This window comes from Vanacampus margaritifer, chromosome 14, assembly GCF_051991255.1.
Source record: "Vanacampus margaritifer isolate UIUO_Vmar chromosome 14, RoL_Vmar_1.0, whole genome shotgun sequence".
NCBI classification, from domain to species: domain Eukaryota; kingdom Metazoa; phylum Chordata; class Actinopteri; order Syngnathiformes; family Syngnathidae; genus Vanacampus; species Vanacampus margaritifer.
Window position 1 is genome coordinate 16,248,093 of NC_135445.1, and position 17,241 is coordinate 16,265,333.

The 17,241-nt window shown below is 40.9% G+C and overlaps 1 protein-coding gene across 8 annotated transcripts in view; it reads left to right on the forward strand.

The window, feature by feature from the left end:
- Positions 1–2,429: 2,429 nt before the first annotated feature.
- Positions 2,430–17,241, forward strand: part of tjp2a (tight junction protein 2a (zona occludens 2)) — a 45,660-nt gene continuing 30,848 nt past the window's right edge. For 2 of the 8 annotated variants that reach the window (XM_077585417.1, XM_077585418.1), the window contains exons 1-3: positions 2,430–2,975; positions 9,071–9,200; positions 15,589–15,642. In XM_077585417.1, the coding sequence (XP_077441543.1) occupies positions 2,869–2,975; positions 9,071–9,200; positions 15,589–15,642 (291 nt within the window). In that variant the 5' untranslated portion in view covers positions 2,430–2,868. Of the gene's footprint in view, positions 2,976–9,070; positions 9,201–10,945; positions 11,197–14,845; positions 15,050–15,588; positions 15,643–17,241 lie in introns of those variants that run through there. The other 6 variants (XM_077585415.1, XM_077585416.1, XM_077585423.1 and 3 more) reach the window with 5 other exon arrangements.

Consider the following 17,241-nt stretch of genomic DNA (forward strand, 5'->3'; position numbering starts at 1 on the left):
GTGTGTGTGTGTTTGTGTGCTTGTTTTACAAATTTACATGATTAAAAAATGACATGTAATGTTGCATAACGGTTTTGTGACTGACAAGTACATGCATGTGTTTCTGTGTGTGTGCAAAACAGTCAAGCCATAACATGTCTGAGAACAGTGCGGCGGGTGGCATAAACCCATAAGCAAGTACATGAAGGCAGAGACAGACAGTTTAAAGTTAATTTTTGTTTGAATAAATGCTTTGCAGATTTAAGTAAACAGAAGTAGACAAAGAATAAATGCTCATTTAAAAGGATACTTGACTCATTTGGTCTTTTGTCAACAACAAATTTCAATCACTGCATACCCAAATTTTAAGTGCCATTTATAAATGTGAGTTCAAGTTGAATTTTGAGAATTCAATACTTACAAGGCTCTAACTCATAAATTTCAAATTGGCTATATTCAGACTTTTAAATCATTTTTGTCAAATTGTATCCATGGTTAAGCCATTCCTGTTTCAGGCCCGAGACTTCTACTGGAGGGCCAAAGAGGACTTCATCATAGCTAATTCCTCACTTTCACACTCTGGTTATGTTTTTCTCTTTGGATCGACTTTCTTTATTGTTTATGTGCAACATGCTCACAAATTAGAAAGGGTGGTGGTCAAATCGGCCTGTGGCTGCATCTTGCTAGGGCAATTCACTTGCAGTCTTGGCGCCGAGAGGTTGAACATCTCCTATTCTGGTTAGATAAATTGCCTGTTGTTTGCTTGAAAAAAGTGTTTCTCAAAGGGGGTCTGAATGCTTGTGTGACAGTAGTGTCATCAAACATGGACGCTGGGCAAATTTGGAGCACATTTGTGGTTACAGCGGAATGGAATAAAGCCCTCCTGTGGGTTTTACTCCCCTTCCAAGACTGTGTGTGCTGTATCAGGCTGTAGCAAAATACAATGTGTTGTATTGATCTGGTCACAAATGGCCACAAAATGTGGTATATGTGCACTAAGTGCAGCAGAAGACTGTGAGATGTATACACTGTGATTGTCACATTTTGTTGTTTTCATCCTGTTTTACTACAGATTGGGTTTTTACATCTGCATTGCGAATGACTACCTCTGCAAATGTTTTTGACTGTTTCAAAATGTGGCCAGGCGACCAAGGCCTGCCACGTTTGTCCATCCCAACTGGCTGTGTTGTTTACATTTATCCTGTTTTGTCCCTCGTAGCCTGAAATGGGATTGCTGTGGCCGCCGGGAACCTATCCACGTACATGCGCATGTAAATGTAACATAAAGAGTGACCATCGATCACAGACAAATTAAAACATTTGTGGGATTCAGAATGGTAATGATGGAGTTTGATCTTCTCTTCGCTCCACTTAGGGAGTTAGCAATGTTTTTTTTCTCCGCTTATATGTAATATTCTTACACCATGCAAAGCGACAGGCCACTCCAGCCGCGGAATGCGGAGCCAGAGCCACACGGTGCGTTTCAAATGTTGATGATCAATAATAATTTGCGTCAGTTCTCTAAGGTAGCCAGCCAGCTGTGTTGTTCATTGATGCAGGAGCCAAGTGATCCCTAGTTAAAAGTTGTCACAGTTTGGGTGGGTCGTTCCGTCCGATCTTGACACCAATTCCGGATGCTCTGGTACGGTTGATGTGGCGTCACTGTTGTGCCTTGTTTTCTCTGCTTGATGATACATGTTTGTTTGTTCATTAATGGTGGAAAGTCTTTGGAACAATTACACTGGGTTTCTTTTTTTCTTCATATCACAAAAGCCTGGCATTTGTAGCTTGTAGACTCTGTTTATGACAAGTCTACCACTTATGCAGTGGCACGGTGATTGAGTGGTTTGCACGCCTGCCTCACTTTTCTGAGGCTTAGAGTTGGAATTCAGGCTCTGGCCTTCTTTATGGCGTATGCATGCTCTTCCCATGTTTGCATGTTTGGTTCATTGAAAACTCTAAATTGCCTTTTGAGTGAGTGGGAATCATCGTTTGTCCATATCTGCCCTGCAACTGGCAGGCCACCATTTGAGGATGTTCCCCGCCTGCCAAAAGTAATCTGGGATACTAGGCTCCAGCTTACCTGCAACTCTTGTGAGGATAAGCTGTGTAGAAATTGCTTTGGTTGGATGGATCACATAGTTCAGTGTGGGCATATTCAAATGCAGCTCCGTGCTCAAAAATAATTATCATGTTCTCAAAATCCTATCGATGTTCTCAAAATGTGTTTTGTATGCTCATATCATTCTTTGTTCATTTAAATTTGCATTTAACATTTCAATCACTCAAAGATTAAGTTCTGTCCTGAGTTAACCCACTATACAGGGTCAGCCTCAGCTGAGGAGTTGCGAGTGTGAGGTAGTATGGTTCAGTCTGGGTATAAATGGTGAGAAGACTTAGCCTGGTTGAGGGATTAGAGGAGAAGGGGGCGGGGAGCATGCATGATCTGTCAAGGGCTTAATTCCACAGTTATCCCTACGGCAGCAGCCGCTGTGATGGCAGAAGCTGTGTTTTCATTAGTCTAATATTCAGAGAAGCTCCACAATTATGTAAGAGTGACGTGCTGTCATCCTCTCTCGGACGGCCCACCGCCTGGCAGGAACGTGGCCGTTTGTTTTCCTTTGATCCTTCATCACTGGTAGAAGCCAAAAGGACATCTGTCAGACTGTGCGGTTGGGGACGGTACTCGTAGTAGTCACGCCACAGCAACATCGCTGTTCTAGAGGCACTTAATGCGTTGAAACAGCAAGAACGAGTTTTGAGTTTTTGTAATGCAGAAGAAGATGAGAAAGCATGTGGAGATGATTCTGGTCTTTGTTAGAAAATGGGACACTGCTAATCGATGAGGCCATCTGTGTGATGCTCTCTGCGTTGGAGGAGTATTAGAAGATGAAGTTTAAGAAGTTCATTACGATCATGCAAGCAGCAATGGGGATTGTACCCCTGAACAAACGAGAGCTTCTTCCACCGGGCAGGAAACTGTGGAGACCCCCTGGGTGAGTTGCAGTACTTTGTGTCTTTTGGCATGCAAGTAAATGTTATGTACTGTAGCATGTCTGTTGTACAAGTGTACAAACATCTGCTAGGCTTGTAATTAGTGACTTACGACTCATAATTATACTGTACTAATAATTAAATTAAGAAGGTTGCTAATAATTAAATTTAGAAGGTTTTTCCTGTTCATCCAGTCAGTGGCAATGTTGTACATAAAAAATATTATCTCGACACATCCCAGATTACTTTGCAAGAGGGACACACCATCACTCCCAACCTCAGTGTTACAACATTGCAGTTGACTGGAATATGGAAGAAACCAAAGCCTGTCCTAAAGTGCTTACTTTTCATTGGTAGTATTAGCTGCCAGATTAACACAGGGAAGCTTGTGCCATATGACACCTAACAATGGTAATAAACTCCACACTACAGCTTCTGTATGTTTAATGGGCAAAAAGACAGAATTCACAAACCATGTCAACTCCTTGAGTTTCTTGTAAACTTGGCTTAATGTAATTCATACACCGGTATATGACCACCTATTTTGACACGTCTGTAATCACACATTCAACACACACAGTTTACTTCAGATGTGCCTGTATTAAAAATGGTCCAAGGTAGCACCTTTTGAAAAATATGTCTAAAAATGGATAGGTCTTAAAACACTGAACACTGAGACCAGCCGTTCAAAGGAATTTACGTTTATAAATGAGCTAAAAAATCTACACAATGTGAATTAGTTTGTAGTAATTAGCCAGCTTCCAATAGCTGTCGTGACTGAGCAAAAAAGGTTGGATAATGGTGACTGGTGAGTGCATTGCCTTGTTTAGCGCTGTTGAACTGTCAACCAAACCATTGGTGAAGATTGACTTGCGATTGCAATATATTTTGGGAGAAATTATTTGTATTTGATTTTCACCTAAATTGTATTGTCCCCCAGTTTAAATTTTAAAATCAGGTCATCTTAGCTAATCAGCAGTGTTGGAAACGTTATTTAAAAAAAGTAATCAGTTATAGTTATGCATTACTTGCTTAAAAAGTAACGAAGTTTAGTAATTGATAGTGAATAGTATTACTTCATAATAAAAGTAACTTGTTACCAGGCTAAGTAACTACATTCACTACTTAAAAAAAGTTTTATATCAAACTATTTTGATTTGTATTTAAAAAATATATATTATTATTATGATGATTATGATTATTATATTTTTATACAAGGAATTCAAATCACGTCCAGGCTATATAGGGTGTTTTCATTATTATTATTATTATTATTATTATTTGTTGTATTTATGTCACACAAATGCCTCACTCTATAATATGACACATCATACTGTACAATAATTATAATAATAATAATAATTATTATTATTATTATTCATTAAATTTGGAGTGGTGATGTATGTTCTACCACTGCTAGTTACTACAGCAATCAGAATAATAATACAAATAAAATAACTACTGGATAGATAGTGATTTGTGGCACATATGTCATCTATAGGTGATTTGTAGACAGTCCTAGCCAGTCCCTCCAGGATTTCCCGGGCATTTTTTATGATTGTTGCGGGTTAAAATAATCAATAATAGATACAAAAAATTGCCAATGCTATCATGGCCAAAATGGCCATAACTACTACTATATCTCTCTGAAAAAATATAACTTTTGTACATTTTCAAATATGAGAGTATGGTGATATATCTTAAGTTTATAATTTTACACATATAAAGATGTGTTTAATGATTGATTTATGTCAGAAAATTGTCCAACTCTAGGCTTAACATGCACCATTCACATACAAATGTCACTCCATAGCCTCCATAAGTATGAGCATATATCTTTCAACACTTTTCACATGTTTAGCACTCGTGAAATAAGAGAAATACAATTGTTGGCGCTATCAATTACACTAGGCGAGCGTGTCGCTATTACTTACCGGTATCTTTATCGCTGTTATGGTGCTTGTGGAGTCGCAATATGGCTCTTCGTGGGACAGGATTGTCAACAAATCGCTCTTCATGGCGGCCGTTTTTCGGCAAATCTCGACTGTTATTTTTGATTAATGTCACTCTTGTCAAAGTTGTCAAAACAGTTCCAGGCGAGGATGTGGATGGACTCTTTGCTAAAATGCTAAAATATGCTAAGCCTTAAGGTACAGAAGGAAGAAGGATGACACGTCCGTCACGTCGTGACACGCTTCCTGCGGCACCTCAAAAATAAAAATCACTATACATTTCAGCTGTCAAGAAACTTTTATTGTGACGAGGTCCTGTCACGGTCCGGCCAAGGAGCGGCGTGGTGTCTGTCGGCGTGTGAGGACCCAAAATGCAGGGAGGCAGGAGAACCACAACAGGAGTGCAGGCGAGACTGGCGTGCTTTATTTTACAAACTCAAAATCAAAATCAAAATCAAAACGACAGAACAAACTCCGGGGGTGACCGTGACAATCGGCAATGATCCCACAAGGGGCTGATCACCACCCGGGAATTAAATGCACCCACACTAATTAGGGGATTAGTCACACCTGGGGCCAGGCACAAGTGGCTGAGGGCCCGGATTGGTCAGCCTGCGGAAGGGCAGGCATCCACTCAGGACCAATCGGGGCCCTCAACCAAAGCCAGCTCTACCCAGACATGACAGTACCCCCCCCTTAAGGGACGGATCCCAGACGTCCTAAACAAAGTCACCGTCTGTAGTGGGACCCGGATGAAGGCTCCGGCGTAGAGTCCAGGGGCTGCAGCGGCACAGGCGATGATGCCAGGGGCTGCAGCGGCTCAGGCGATGATGCCAGGGGCTGCAGCGCAGGACGTACGCCGCCGGAACTGGAAGCGGGCTCTGTACGGGGGCCGCCAGAACTGGCAACGGGCGCTCAACCAGCGCCGCCGGAAACACTGGCAACGTGCGCTCCGCGAGCGCCACCAGAAACATCGGCAAGGGCGCTGCCATCAGCGCCGCCGGAAACACTGGCAACGTGCGCTCCGCGAGCGCCGCCAGAAACATCGGCACGGGCGCTGCCATCAGCGCCGCCGGAAACACTGGCAACGTGCGCTCCGCGAGCGCCGCCAGAAACATCGGCACGGGCGCTGCCATCAGCGCCGCCGGGAACACTGGCAACGGACGCTACACGAGCGCCGCCAGAAACATCGGCAACAAGCGCTGCACGAGCGCCGCCAGAACTGGCCACGGGCGCTCCCCACCCGCCGCTGGAAACTGGAAGCGGGCGCTGCATGCGCACCGCCAAAACAGGAACGGTACCTGCCTCTTGATCCGCTGGGTCCGTTTATGGTGGGATCATTCTGTCACGGTCCGGCCAAGGAGCGGCGTGGTGTCTGTCGGCGTGTGAGGACCCAAAATGCAGGGAGGCAGGAGAACCACAACAGGAGTGCAGGCGAGACTGGCGTGCTTTATTTTACAAACTCAAAATCAAAATCAAAATCAAAACGACAGAACAAACTCCGGGGGTGACCGTGACAATCGGCAATGATCCCACAAGGGGCTGATCACCACCCGGGAATTAAATGCACCCACACTAATTAGGGGATTAGTCACACCTGGGGCCAGGCACAAGTGGCTGAGGGCCCGGATTGGTCAGCCTGCGGAAGGGCAGGCATCCACTCAGGACCAATCGGGGCCCTCAACCAAAGCCAGCTCTACCCAGACATGACAGGTCCGACAACAATAGTGCCTCTAACTGTGAGCAAATGACATTTTCAGAGCTAGTCACTGCACAATGTCTTGTAAGCTTACTTTGAGCCTTGAGAAGCACTGTAGCTACAGATGCGTAGCCTTTCCTCATACTTGGACAAGTTTGTTTGTTGAAAGGCAGCAGGTTCTATCATGCATTCTGCTCGCCTCACCCACAAAACAATGCTGCAGTATCAGTCTCAAATCATGTTGGTTATTGGATAGCATAAGAAATCAGATCACACTAGTTTTAACTGGGAGCACACAAGTTTGGAACTGTTTTTATTGGACATGCAGATCACTGGTACTGCTATTGAAAATAGACTGCAGTCATCAAAGATTTCTCACTAGTAAAAATGCATTCTTTTTTCAATTGAATCTATCCGTCTACAGTATGTGCTTGCCTAAAAATTCCATGTTTAGTTACATATTACAGTTCTATTATTTAAGTTGTGTACCAGAATCAGGTTAATTACCTGTAAACAAAATGTTGAAATGTTTTGCCTTATTCATATTTGTTGTCAAACTCCAATTGTTTTCAATTTACAGCAAAACTATTGGCTTCAGTGTTCATTTTGGAGGGGAGTGTATATCTGCCTGAACACTTGGTGTGTTTCTTGAAGCTTGTTTAATGCAGCTGTGGGTATTTTTCAGCAAGGAATTTATGGGTTGCTATTTGCTAGCAGTTGCTAAAGTTGCACTTTACCAAGCTGAGTGGGTATTGGTTAAAAAGAATAAATATTACAGCTTTGTACATTTTTGTATGCTGTAAAAAAGAGATCCGTCTTACTTACAGGGGCCTTGGCATTTAAAAAAAAAAATCATCTTGGGCTAACAACAGCAGGTATATTTTCAGTAATTTTTTTATTTTTTTATTCAAATATGAAACGGTCAGCTGTCGTGTAAAAACGTTGCTGGTTGACACGTTTGACTTATCATAGATTTGCTCAGGTGTCATATATCACGTACTGTTTAAAACTTGTGTCCTTCCACTTTTTAAACCGGTATGTTTTCATTCCATCTGTACCCTTATACTGTGTACTTAAACGTTTTACAAATATTGACTCAAGTTCCAAACAGAGTGGCTTCTGACCACTATAATTATTTTCTGAATCCCGGTTCTACACCACTACAGTCCACAACTACCTTTTAATGCCAGTCAAAAGTGAATACTGTTCTTATCATAGGATAAGAACACAAAATATTTAATTTGGATTCTACCACTTAAAACCATACAGGAAATTTTCCACAAACTGATCTATACCAGTTATTTTTATTTTATTTCCTTGCCATATTAACGTACCTCTACCAGGTTTCCATTACATTCACTCCTGAGCGGCGGATACGATTTAAGAATGGCGGGTAATTCAAATTTCTAAATAAAACAGTTGGAGGCTGGAAGGGAGAGGAGAGGAGAGGAGAGGAGTCTAACCACGCAGCGTTACACCACATGGATAGTGAAAAAGGCGAGCAGACAGCAGGGCTCGACACTTCGACCAATTTACCTCAAATGCGGCCAACTTTACAGTGTTTGGTTAAAAAAAAAAAAATCTCATCCGGTTGCACGCCGTGAGTGCATGTTTTAATTAGTAATGCAACAGATAATCTTTGAGCCATGATGCGTTCGGATAAAGCTCGAGGACGCGTCAAGCTAGGCACCCCGCGTTGCGAAGGCCAACTTCAAAATAAAAGCCTACCAAATAATACATGGATGTCAATGCAATAGCCTTGCTAGGCTTCTATTTTTTAGTTGACACTAGCAGCATGTGGTGGCCTGTCGTCTAAGTTGACTCGTCCTTTCTCAACAACCAACATCAACACAACACCATCCCGAAATCATATTCAATCGCTAATTAAGGACGCCAAGAAACCGCTAGTTAATTACACTGTCATTTTACATTGATACGGCACAAGTCTCTGGCGTTAGCAATTAGCCACTAATGGGAGTGTAAACATTTGACGTATTTCACGAGGTGCATACAACTAACTCCTCTCTTTTGGCAACCATGTTGTTAGTTTGAATGTGAAATCGACCCAAAAATGTTCTTTATAATATGTTTGATGTTCCCCTACTAGTCTAAACATGTCATTCTGATTATATTGCATTTGTGGAATATGAGTTAAGCAGCAAAATCCACCTGTTTTGATCCATTTCAGACAGCAGCCATTTTGCCACTTGCTGCCCCCTGAAAATGGCATCACACTTTCTCGGGCTCAGGTAATGACCAATTACGGCTCAGCTAAAGAAAAAGGTTAAGCCGTGATTGGTCGCTTCTTGACATGAATTGGCAAAATGGCTGTCTCGCTGAGATGGTTTAAAACAGGTAGATTTTGTCTTCCTGAATTTTATATTAATTTTGTATGTGTAAAATTGTAAATCGTAGAGTTATAAGTCATGCGATTTTTCTCTCACAGAGATCAGCCTGGATCTGACCAGACTGCTGCTGCTCTTTTTAAGTCCAACCGCAAGTTCTGCTGGTCCCGGGAAGCCCATTACTTGTATCTTCGTCGCCTCTCTTCACGCAGCTTTTCGGCTATTATGATGGTACGTCAAGTCAGATGGGGCAAAATGTGGGTTGCGTGACTCAAATGGATGCTTGGCTGATCTTAAAGGGGAAGTCATGTCACCAGTCTAAACATTGCATTCTGATTAATATTGTCTTTGTGGAATATGAATTAAGTAGATGAATCCACCTGTTTTTATCCATCTCAGAGGTTGGCCATTTTGTCACTTGCTGGGCTCAGGTAACGACCGTCACCTGTGTTCTGGGTTTGTTCGTGACGTTTGTAAGATGAGCCCTTAAGCACTGACTGTGATGTCATTTTCAACAGCAAGTGGCAAAATGGCCACCCCCTGAGATGAACAAAAATGGGTGAATTCATATTCCACAAACATAGTATTAATCACAAGACCATGTTTAGAATAATGGGAGCGCTACAACATAACGTTTCTCACTTGACTTTCCCTTTAAGCGTGCTCCAAGACTGCATTCTTGAACGATGTTGAAATGTTGTCTCCCATTCCTCATCAACCTTTGGGATCTGACACTTGCATCAATTTCAGCTCTGTGTTTTTCTCCTCTACTGTGTGTAGATGTAATAAATTATGTTATGAAACATTTTGTTTTATAATCCCATCAAATGACAGGCTAAGAGATACATGCATTGGTTTGTTTTTCTTTTTTTTTCTTCTCTTTTTTTTTTTTTTTTTTTTTTTTTTTACTTGTTCTAAAAATAAACAAAGCCGCCTCCTTTCCGGCACACTGCTTGGAATTGGAGTTTGTGTGTGTGATTCAGTAGTTCCTAGACTTCACGCTCTTTATTTGAACACAAATTGTCTGTGGCATGCATGATGATAATTAAACAGAGACATGCCTTTGCCTGGACATTTCACTGTCTGACTACGGGAATTATTGAGGCCTAAGAACCTGATCTTCATTAGAGTGGACTAATTGAATGCCTCTGTGTGGTGAATTGTTAAACTATGTAAACTATGCGATTGGAAACATAACATTTGTTATGAGAGAGTTTTTTAAAAATGTTTTGTGTGTACTTAACCTTGTGCTGAAGATAATACTGAGATAATGAAACACAAACGCATACAATGCAACAAATTTAACCCGGTCCACACAAAGTATTGGGTGTTTTTATTCAATGGCTCTTTATTATTTTTCTGGGTCTGTCTGACCTGGACCAAGTTTGGATGACCTTAACTTCATCCAAATATTATTGTCATGATGTGTAACCGGGTTGTTCTGAGTCTCCTCATTCATGTTCTTGTGACATACACAACTATACAGTAAGGGAATCAAATCCAAATGCAGTTAAGATGCAAAATAGCATACAGTAGTTGTAGAGGCTGTTACAGTAATGTTAATTAAATTGTAATCATTCAACAATAAAGCAATTCAATTTGTTATTACGAAAGATAGGTAGAACACACAATGTAATTGGCTGCCCTCGGGTGCCCATTGTGTATGTGTGTATAATAATTGTTTAATATTGCTTGTTTGTGTTTCCTGTCTGAAAGGCTCACAGCAAGTTACCTTTAAATCAATGCGAATCTTGGACTGCTCCATCCCGGCGACATTGTAGTCTTCAGCACCTTACGCTCTTTTTCATAGATTATACGGTGTTCATAATTTATGGCAATCATTTTAATCTATATGCATTTACAGGTGGGCAGCGATGTAAAACATTACATTTAGTTTGTTGACACACTGGACCATTTAGTTTGTATTTTGTTACTCCCCCTTGCTCTCCGCCATTTGGTATGATCTGTCCCGAACCAAGCGTACTCGGTGGGTGCTACTTTTTGCACGACCGCGAACTTTTTTCTTTCTTTTAGTTATTCTAATCCCAGAATGTAATTTGGGAAGGGCATTTTCAGGTTTCACGACTGAAATCCGTTCGCTTTAGAACGCGTAATATTGTGTGGGAGCCTGCTGATTCGGAAATCTTGAGCCATTGCTAAGTGCGTGATGCCTGTGAACGGAGGGGGTCTGCTCTCCCTGGGCAGATATGCTACTCAATATTTCAGTGTAAGTACTACGTGTATCCGTGGTGGTGTTCGTTTTAAAGCACTGATGTATTCATGTTTACAGATAGGCCTACTACTATTGTATCACGGTAGCGTTGTAATACAGCAGGTAATCTGAAGGAAACGCGAAGTCATACTGGGCGTTGTTGCACCTGCTGTGTACCGCATTAATATACAGTCGATTGTGAGTGAGTGGTCTACTGTACACCACTACGGGTATTTTTAAGCAGTGCTAACTTGCTGCTAATGGTCTAACATTTGGGTTTTGTTTAATCGTTGATAAGCTCCTAAGCAGCCGGCATGTGATGGTCTGTTAAATACATTAATGCAATTTGTGTAATCCTTCCTAGTATTTGTAGTCCAGCGCAAATTAAAGGTTACATTACACATTTCCAAAAGCGATGGTTTAGTTGTTTCAACTAATGTCACGACTAGCATCCTTCCTTGCCCTACGCGGTGTCACCAGCAAGGGGCAGCCTCGGACAATATTTTCTACACAATTTATTCTGTATGCATTGTTGTGCTTGTAAAGGAAAGAACACTTATTTTGTGATAAAATATTATGCTCAATGAGGATATTATGCTTAATGAGGAGTCTTGGTCAAAGCCATATCAACCGTGCTTGCTTGCACTTGAAGATGCTGATGACTTTATGTAACGGGATGCGTTGAAAATGGACATCCATTTACATTTTGATTCGTCAAGATATATGTAATTGTTTTTGAGGGTTAGAATAATTTACATGTACCGGTAATTCCAACATGCACACAACACAAGTTCTAGCAAGAATGTGCTACAATTCATATAATTGTTACAAAAATGTGTCACACAGGACTTGAGAAAGCAATGTATTTGGTTAGAAGGAACTAACACCCTACTGACAAGAGCTTCTCATGAAGTGTTGAGATTTACATTAGAGTGAATATTGAAATGTTACTTTCTCAAATTGTTATCCATTGTTCATATGTGTGTTGTTATCATGCTGTACAATATCTGTAATAATTTTACACAACCAGAGGTTAAGACCTAGATTGTTTGGAATAGATGGTGTTCAAATATCTTCCATTCTGTTGTAAGTGGTTTTCCATATGTGCAGAATAAGATCCTCTATAATACTCTTTGTCTTTAAAAGGGTGACCCTGTACTTGAACTCTGCCCTCTACTTCCCCCTCATTGGGGGAAATAGTTGTGTTATATAATGGTCTAAACTCGGGAAGCTACTGCTTATCCTGCAAGCCAGCCTGCTAGCAGCCAACACAATCGTATCGCATCATAGTAGATGTGTGTGTCTGATTGAACCATTTGCCAAAAGCTTTTGGGTTGCATGCTGCTTATTCATTTGAACTTCATCTTGTTGTTTCTTTGTAGCTGCTCCGGAATGAAATTCCTTTCAATTGTATTGTAGGCGTGGCGTTTCCTTCCACACTCTATTGTTTTTACAATAGCCTACAAGTGCAAAGTAGTGTTAAAATGAAAACATTGGAACTTGGAAATGTCCTCATTTATTCTTTATTTCTTGTCTTTGTTTTTACTGTGCCATGCTCAAACTAGTCTAGCATGTATGTAGTCATACTCCATTTTATAAAATCCCAAATGAGTATTTTTCCCATTTTATGTAGAACAGTGCACACTACAATTACTCATATCAAGCTTTATCTCACAAAGGTTAGGTCATGAGTTAATAAAGTTAATAGTTTTTGGTTACAATTTCACAACACCACAATCAAAAGTGATCATATTGTTTTTTTCTGTTGGCAAACCCTAACCCCTAACGGGTAAAACTTTAGATATGTACTATTATTTTTTATATATTTTTTTAATATCCGGATATCAATAAGTGGTACGGGCGTTACAAGATTGCGTATATTGTACTGTACTTGACACCATGCATGGTAATAAACAAGCCACAAATCGACCTTAGTCACATAATTAGAAGAGACAAAGCCCTACACGGGGCTACTGTAGTGATATTAGTTCGGTACATTAATATCACTGAAAAGAAACCACGTATTGATGAGTTACAATTAACTAATAGAGGTCTTTGGTGAAGACCATGGTCCATGTGACAATGATTACATGATGATATGGTGCCCATTTCAGTCTGAAATGCTCCCACACGTTCACCATTTTCTGTCTATTTTTGACACATTTTTTATCCTGCTGCATCAACCACATGTGCCAAATACAATTTTCAATATCTTTGTATGAGGCAGGTTGTGAAAGTGCAAATGCCAGTGCAGCTCAGTTTTGTTGTTTTTTAATATGCTGTATACATTTGCTGTATGCTGAAAGTGTGAGAGCAGTGTGCAAGTGTGCCGTTTAGAGGGAAATTTGGTTGCATGCTGTGTGAATCTCGTCCGCCTTAGTACAATCGCTAGTAATTAGAAGGGCAGTTTATTTGACACCATGGAGCCAAGGAGCAGTTACTTGGAGGAGTGAGCTGCATGGTGCGCAGCAAGCTAGCTTAGCATTTAGCATTCTCAAGCAGCTGCGAAAGAAAAGACTTGCGGAAGTACGGGTAGACACAATACTTTTTTTTAGCCAGCTCAGAGCTGATAAGTGTGACCTGTCCACAGTAGCATGCTGCTGATTGGTCAGCTTGCCTTGGAGGATAAGAGCGCAAAAAAAAAAAAAAAAAAAAAAGCAGCATAGCCGAACACAAAATTGCGCCGTCTAAGATCCCAATTTAATCCCAAAGCAATATATTGTTCAGCCCTAGATCCAACTATCCAACTTCCAGTCGGGAAGACGAGTCAAATCACCCGCCATCACACGCTAGCCAGGAACAACTTCAAAATAAAAGCATACCAACTTGGCACTGATGTCTGAGTATTACTGTATTTGGGAAGATTGAATTTTGAAATTGGCCTTTGACCACATTGGCATCTTACAATCATGCATAGCAAGTTCTTGATGCACTGCTGGCTTGTCTTGTCTTCCTAACGTTGCACACCAAATAAATAGGTACCCGAACCAGAAAATATTCCTCAAGCATTTTTTTTTAAACCGAGGTATTTAAATTACTCAGACTCGTTTCACCCCTGCTTTAAACATTTGTGTCGTGATCGGTGTAATCATGTGGTATTAATCGATTTATTGTAGCAGTAACTACATCACAGGCAAAGTTAAAATAAAATGAGTCAAGTCAATGAACGACAATTCAGATTTGACACAAATTTATAGAGACTGTTGACTGTAACTATATCACGACATGGAATCAAGTTTCATCTCTATCATTCACATGGTCTGCACAGTTTCCCCGCTACTGTTTGTTCCCTTCTTGGCTAAATGATCAGAAAAGTGGGTCATGATGAGGGTTAATGCCAAGTCCTATAATGTCACTGAGCAAATTTTTTCGTAGGTTAAATTTTTTTTGTAACCCTACCTACATTTCTTGCTTCCAACTTCAACTGTCACTCTCTCGTGTGTTTGTTTGGTGCTCTAAAACTTATTCTATTATCTGTAGCATAAAATCAAACTCAAATGTTGGTTTGTTGTTGGGATGCTCATGCACACTCAGAAGGTTAATCACCACCCACCATACAGGCGTTGGTTGGTCTGAATGTTTACACATCCTACCAACACTGGGATTTGTGCTGAATGTAGGCCAGCAGAATCACGCTTACGTCAAAGGCAGGCAGGCAGGCAGATGCAGGGAGAGAGCAGCTGGTGGTTGTGCAGCTGTGGCCAAGGAGGAGTCTGTGGCGCACATCAGTTTGCCAGAGCACCGCTGGCGGTGATCAGGCAAAGACACCGATAGGAAGAGAAGGAAAGTGCCAGAAATGAAGACTGTTCTCAGCCTGCACAGGAAATGGGCCCACGCGGTCAAAACCATACGCATCCTGCAGGGACTCGTGAGTGTTTTGAGTAAAATGGCTAACTTTTATCAGTTGCTGGCATTGCTCTGTTAGTCTTTTGGTTATGGAAACAAGTGAATTCATGCAGTGTTGAGTACTATATGGTAGTGTAGTTAAGAAGGTTAATTGAATGGTGTCAGTTTTTACATCAAATCATTGATTTTGAGGTTCAAACATAACTTAGAAGTGGTTTGCAAAAACTGTTGCTGTTGCTGAATTTGTTTCAATTCTCACATTTAATGTATAATTAATTAGTCTTCATATTTATTGTCATTGTTCTTGTCAATTGGTCATGGACTGAAAAAGAACAAAACTGAATTCTTAGACGTATAATAAATAGTCTTGAGTACCATAATATCACAATTTAAAATCAGCCCTGATGCAGCTCTGCAGACAACTCATTGTTTTAAGAGCTTGTGGTTGTGTAACAACGGAACAGACTAATGATGTGCCTTTGTCATTACATCACACATTTCATTTTTAAACAATACAGTGAAATGAAATCACTGATGGCAATCTTGCCTTCCTCTTTGCAGAACCCGGTTATGGAGGAGACGGTCTGGGAGCAGTACACAGTGACCCTGCAGAGGGTGAGTCCATCCTCACTTCATCTTGTTCTTTTTATTTACATTTAGACACGGACTGCTGCTGCATGTTGGGATTTACAGAGAGCCTAACATTTAAAACTGGGCATGCTGCAGTTAACCAACAAACAGATGTGTGCACCCTGCCTACAGATGAAACAGACATTTCTTCTAATTGGGCTGCATCCATTTTCTCTACTGCTTGTACACATTAGGGTTGCGGGTATCTCAACTGAGTTCGAGTGAGAGGCTGGGTCCACCTTGGACTGGTGCCAGCCAAACACATTGACACATACAAACAAACAACCATAAATGCTCCCTGGTAGTTTTAAGCAAGGATGGACAATTTGTTTTTACTTGGGGGGCCACATCACAAACTATAGGATATTTTGAGTGTCGTCCTAACATGGTTAACTGAATTGTGTTCCACATTAATTTAATGTCTTTATATAGAGTAGTAAATTTTCATTAACTGTTACTTGTGTAGATATGTTGTATGTTTCAATTATAAATAATATTAAACAAAACTACAAGTAGTCATATAATGTTAAAATTACAGTGGATCCTCTGTTCCTCTGAAACAACTTGGTTTGAGAACCAAAATGTTAACCAACCAAAATTTGCTATTAAAATTAATGGAAATCAATGAATGAGTCCCTTCCACCCCTAGAACCAAGTCACTTTTGCCATGTCCGGCACAGATACCCAGCAAAGAGCAGATGAGGAGGGGCACTCGACCAATGCGGTGGTGAACACGGCGAGCCAGTAGCCTCCCGTCAGTCAATTACAGCTTCAGCGGGGAGTGCTGTCTCTCGCAATGGTGATGTTCGAAAAATCGCTTCACCGTACTAAGCCGCTCCATTAAGTGCACCAGCAGTGAATGATTGGCACGCTTCATTTCTGCTGTCAAAGGAACCAATAATACTCTATGTACGTCTTGTACTGTAAATAAGAGTGTTTAAACATTTTCATAATAAAAAAAAAAAAAATCAATAAAAACAATATGTGGCGGCACATGGCCAGCAAGAGCTCACCGGACACCACTTCAGCACTTTCTTCCAAAATCACTTGCACTTTTCAGTTTCTTGGGAGCCATAGTAAAGGCTAATTTACAGCAAAAAAAATAATACTCTGTATCCGAAATACGTGACGCATGGAATAAGCACAGCTGAGCATTCCGCGTGGATGCTGTCAAACCAATACTTGTCCAAAAAATTGTCCATAAACAAGGGTGTTTGTGAGCCAAGGTTCCACTGTACAAATATACACATACAGTTGTAACATTATCATTATTTCGTCAGCATCACAAAAAAATGTTTAACTTAATTCTGTGCTTTTAATGTGCGATCTCAATCATATTAGCAGTAGATAGTGGCAGTGGTATCGGTATTGGTGAGTACTAACAAGTAACATGCCAATATTATTTATTCTGACGCTAATATAAGACTTTGGATGCAGCATCTTGTGCCTTGTTTATGCACGACATTCACTGATGTCTGACATGTTCACTGCATGTCAAACTAAGATATCCTATTGGCCCTTGAATGCTCTGAACCAATGGCAGGACAGCTTTTTCATTTTGAGAAAAAACAACAACTTGGGTGT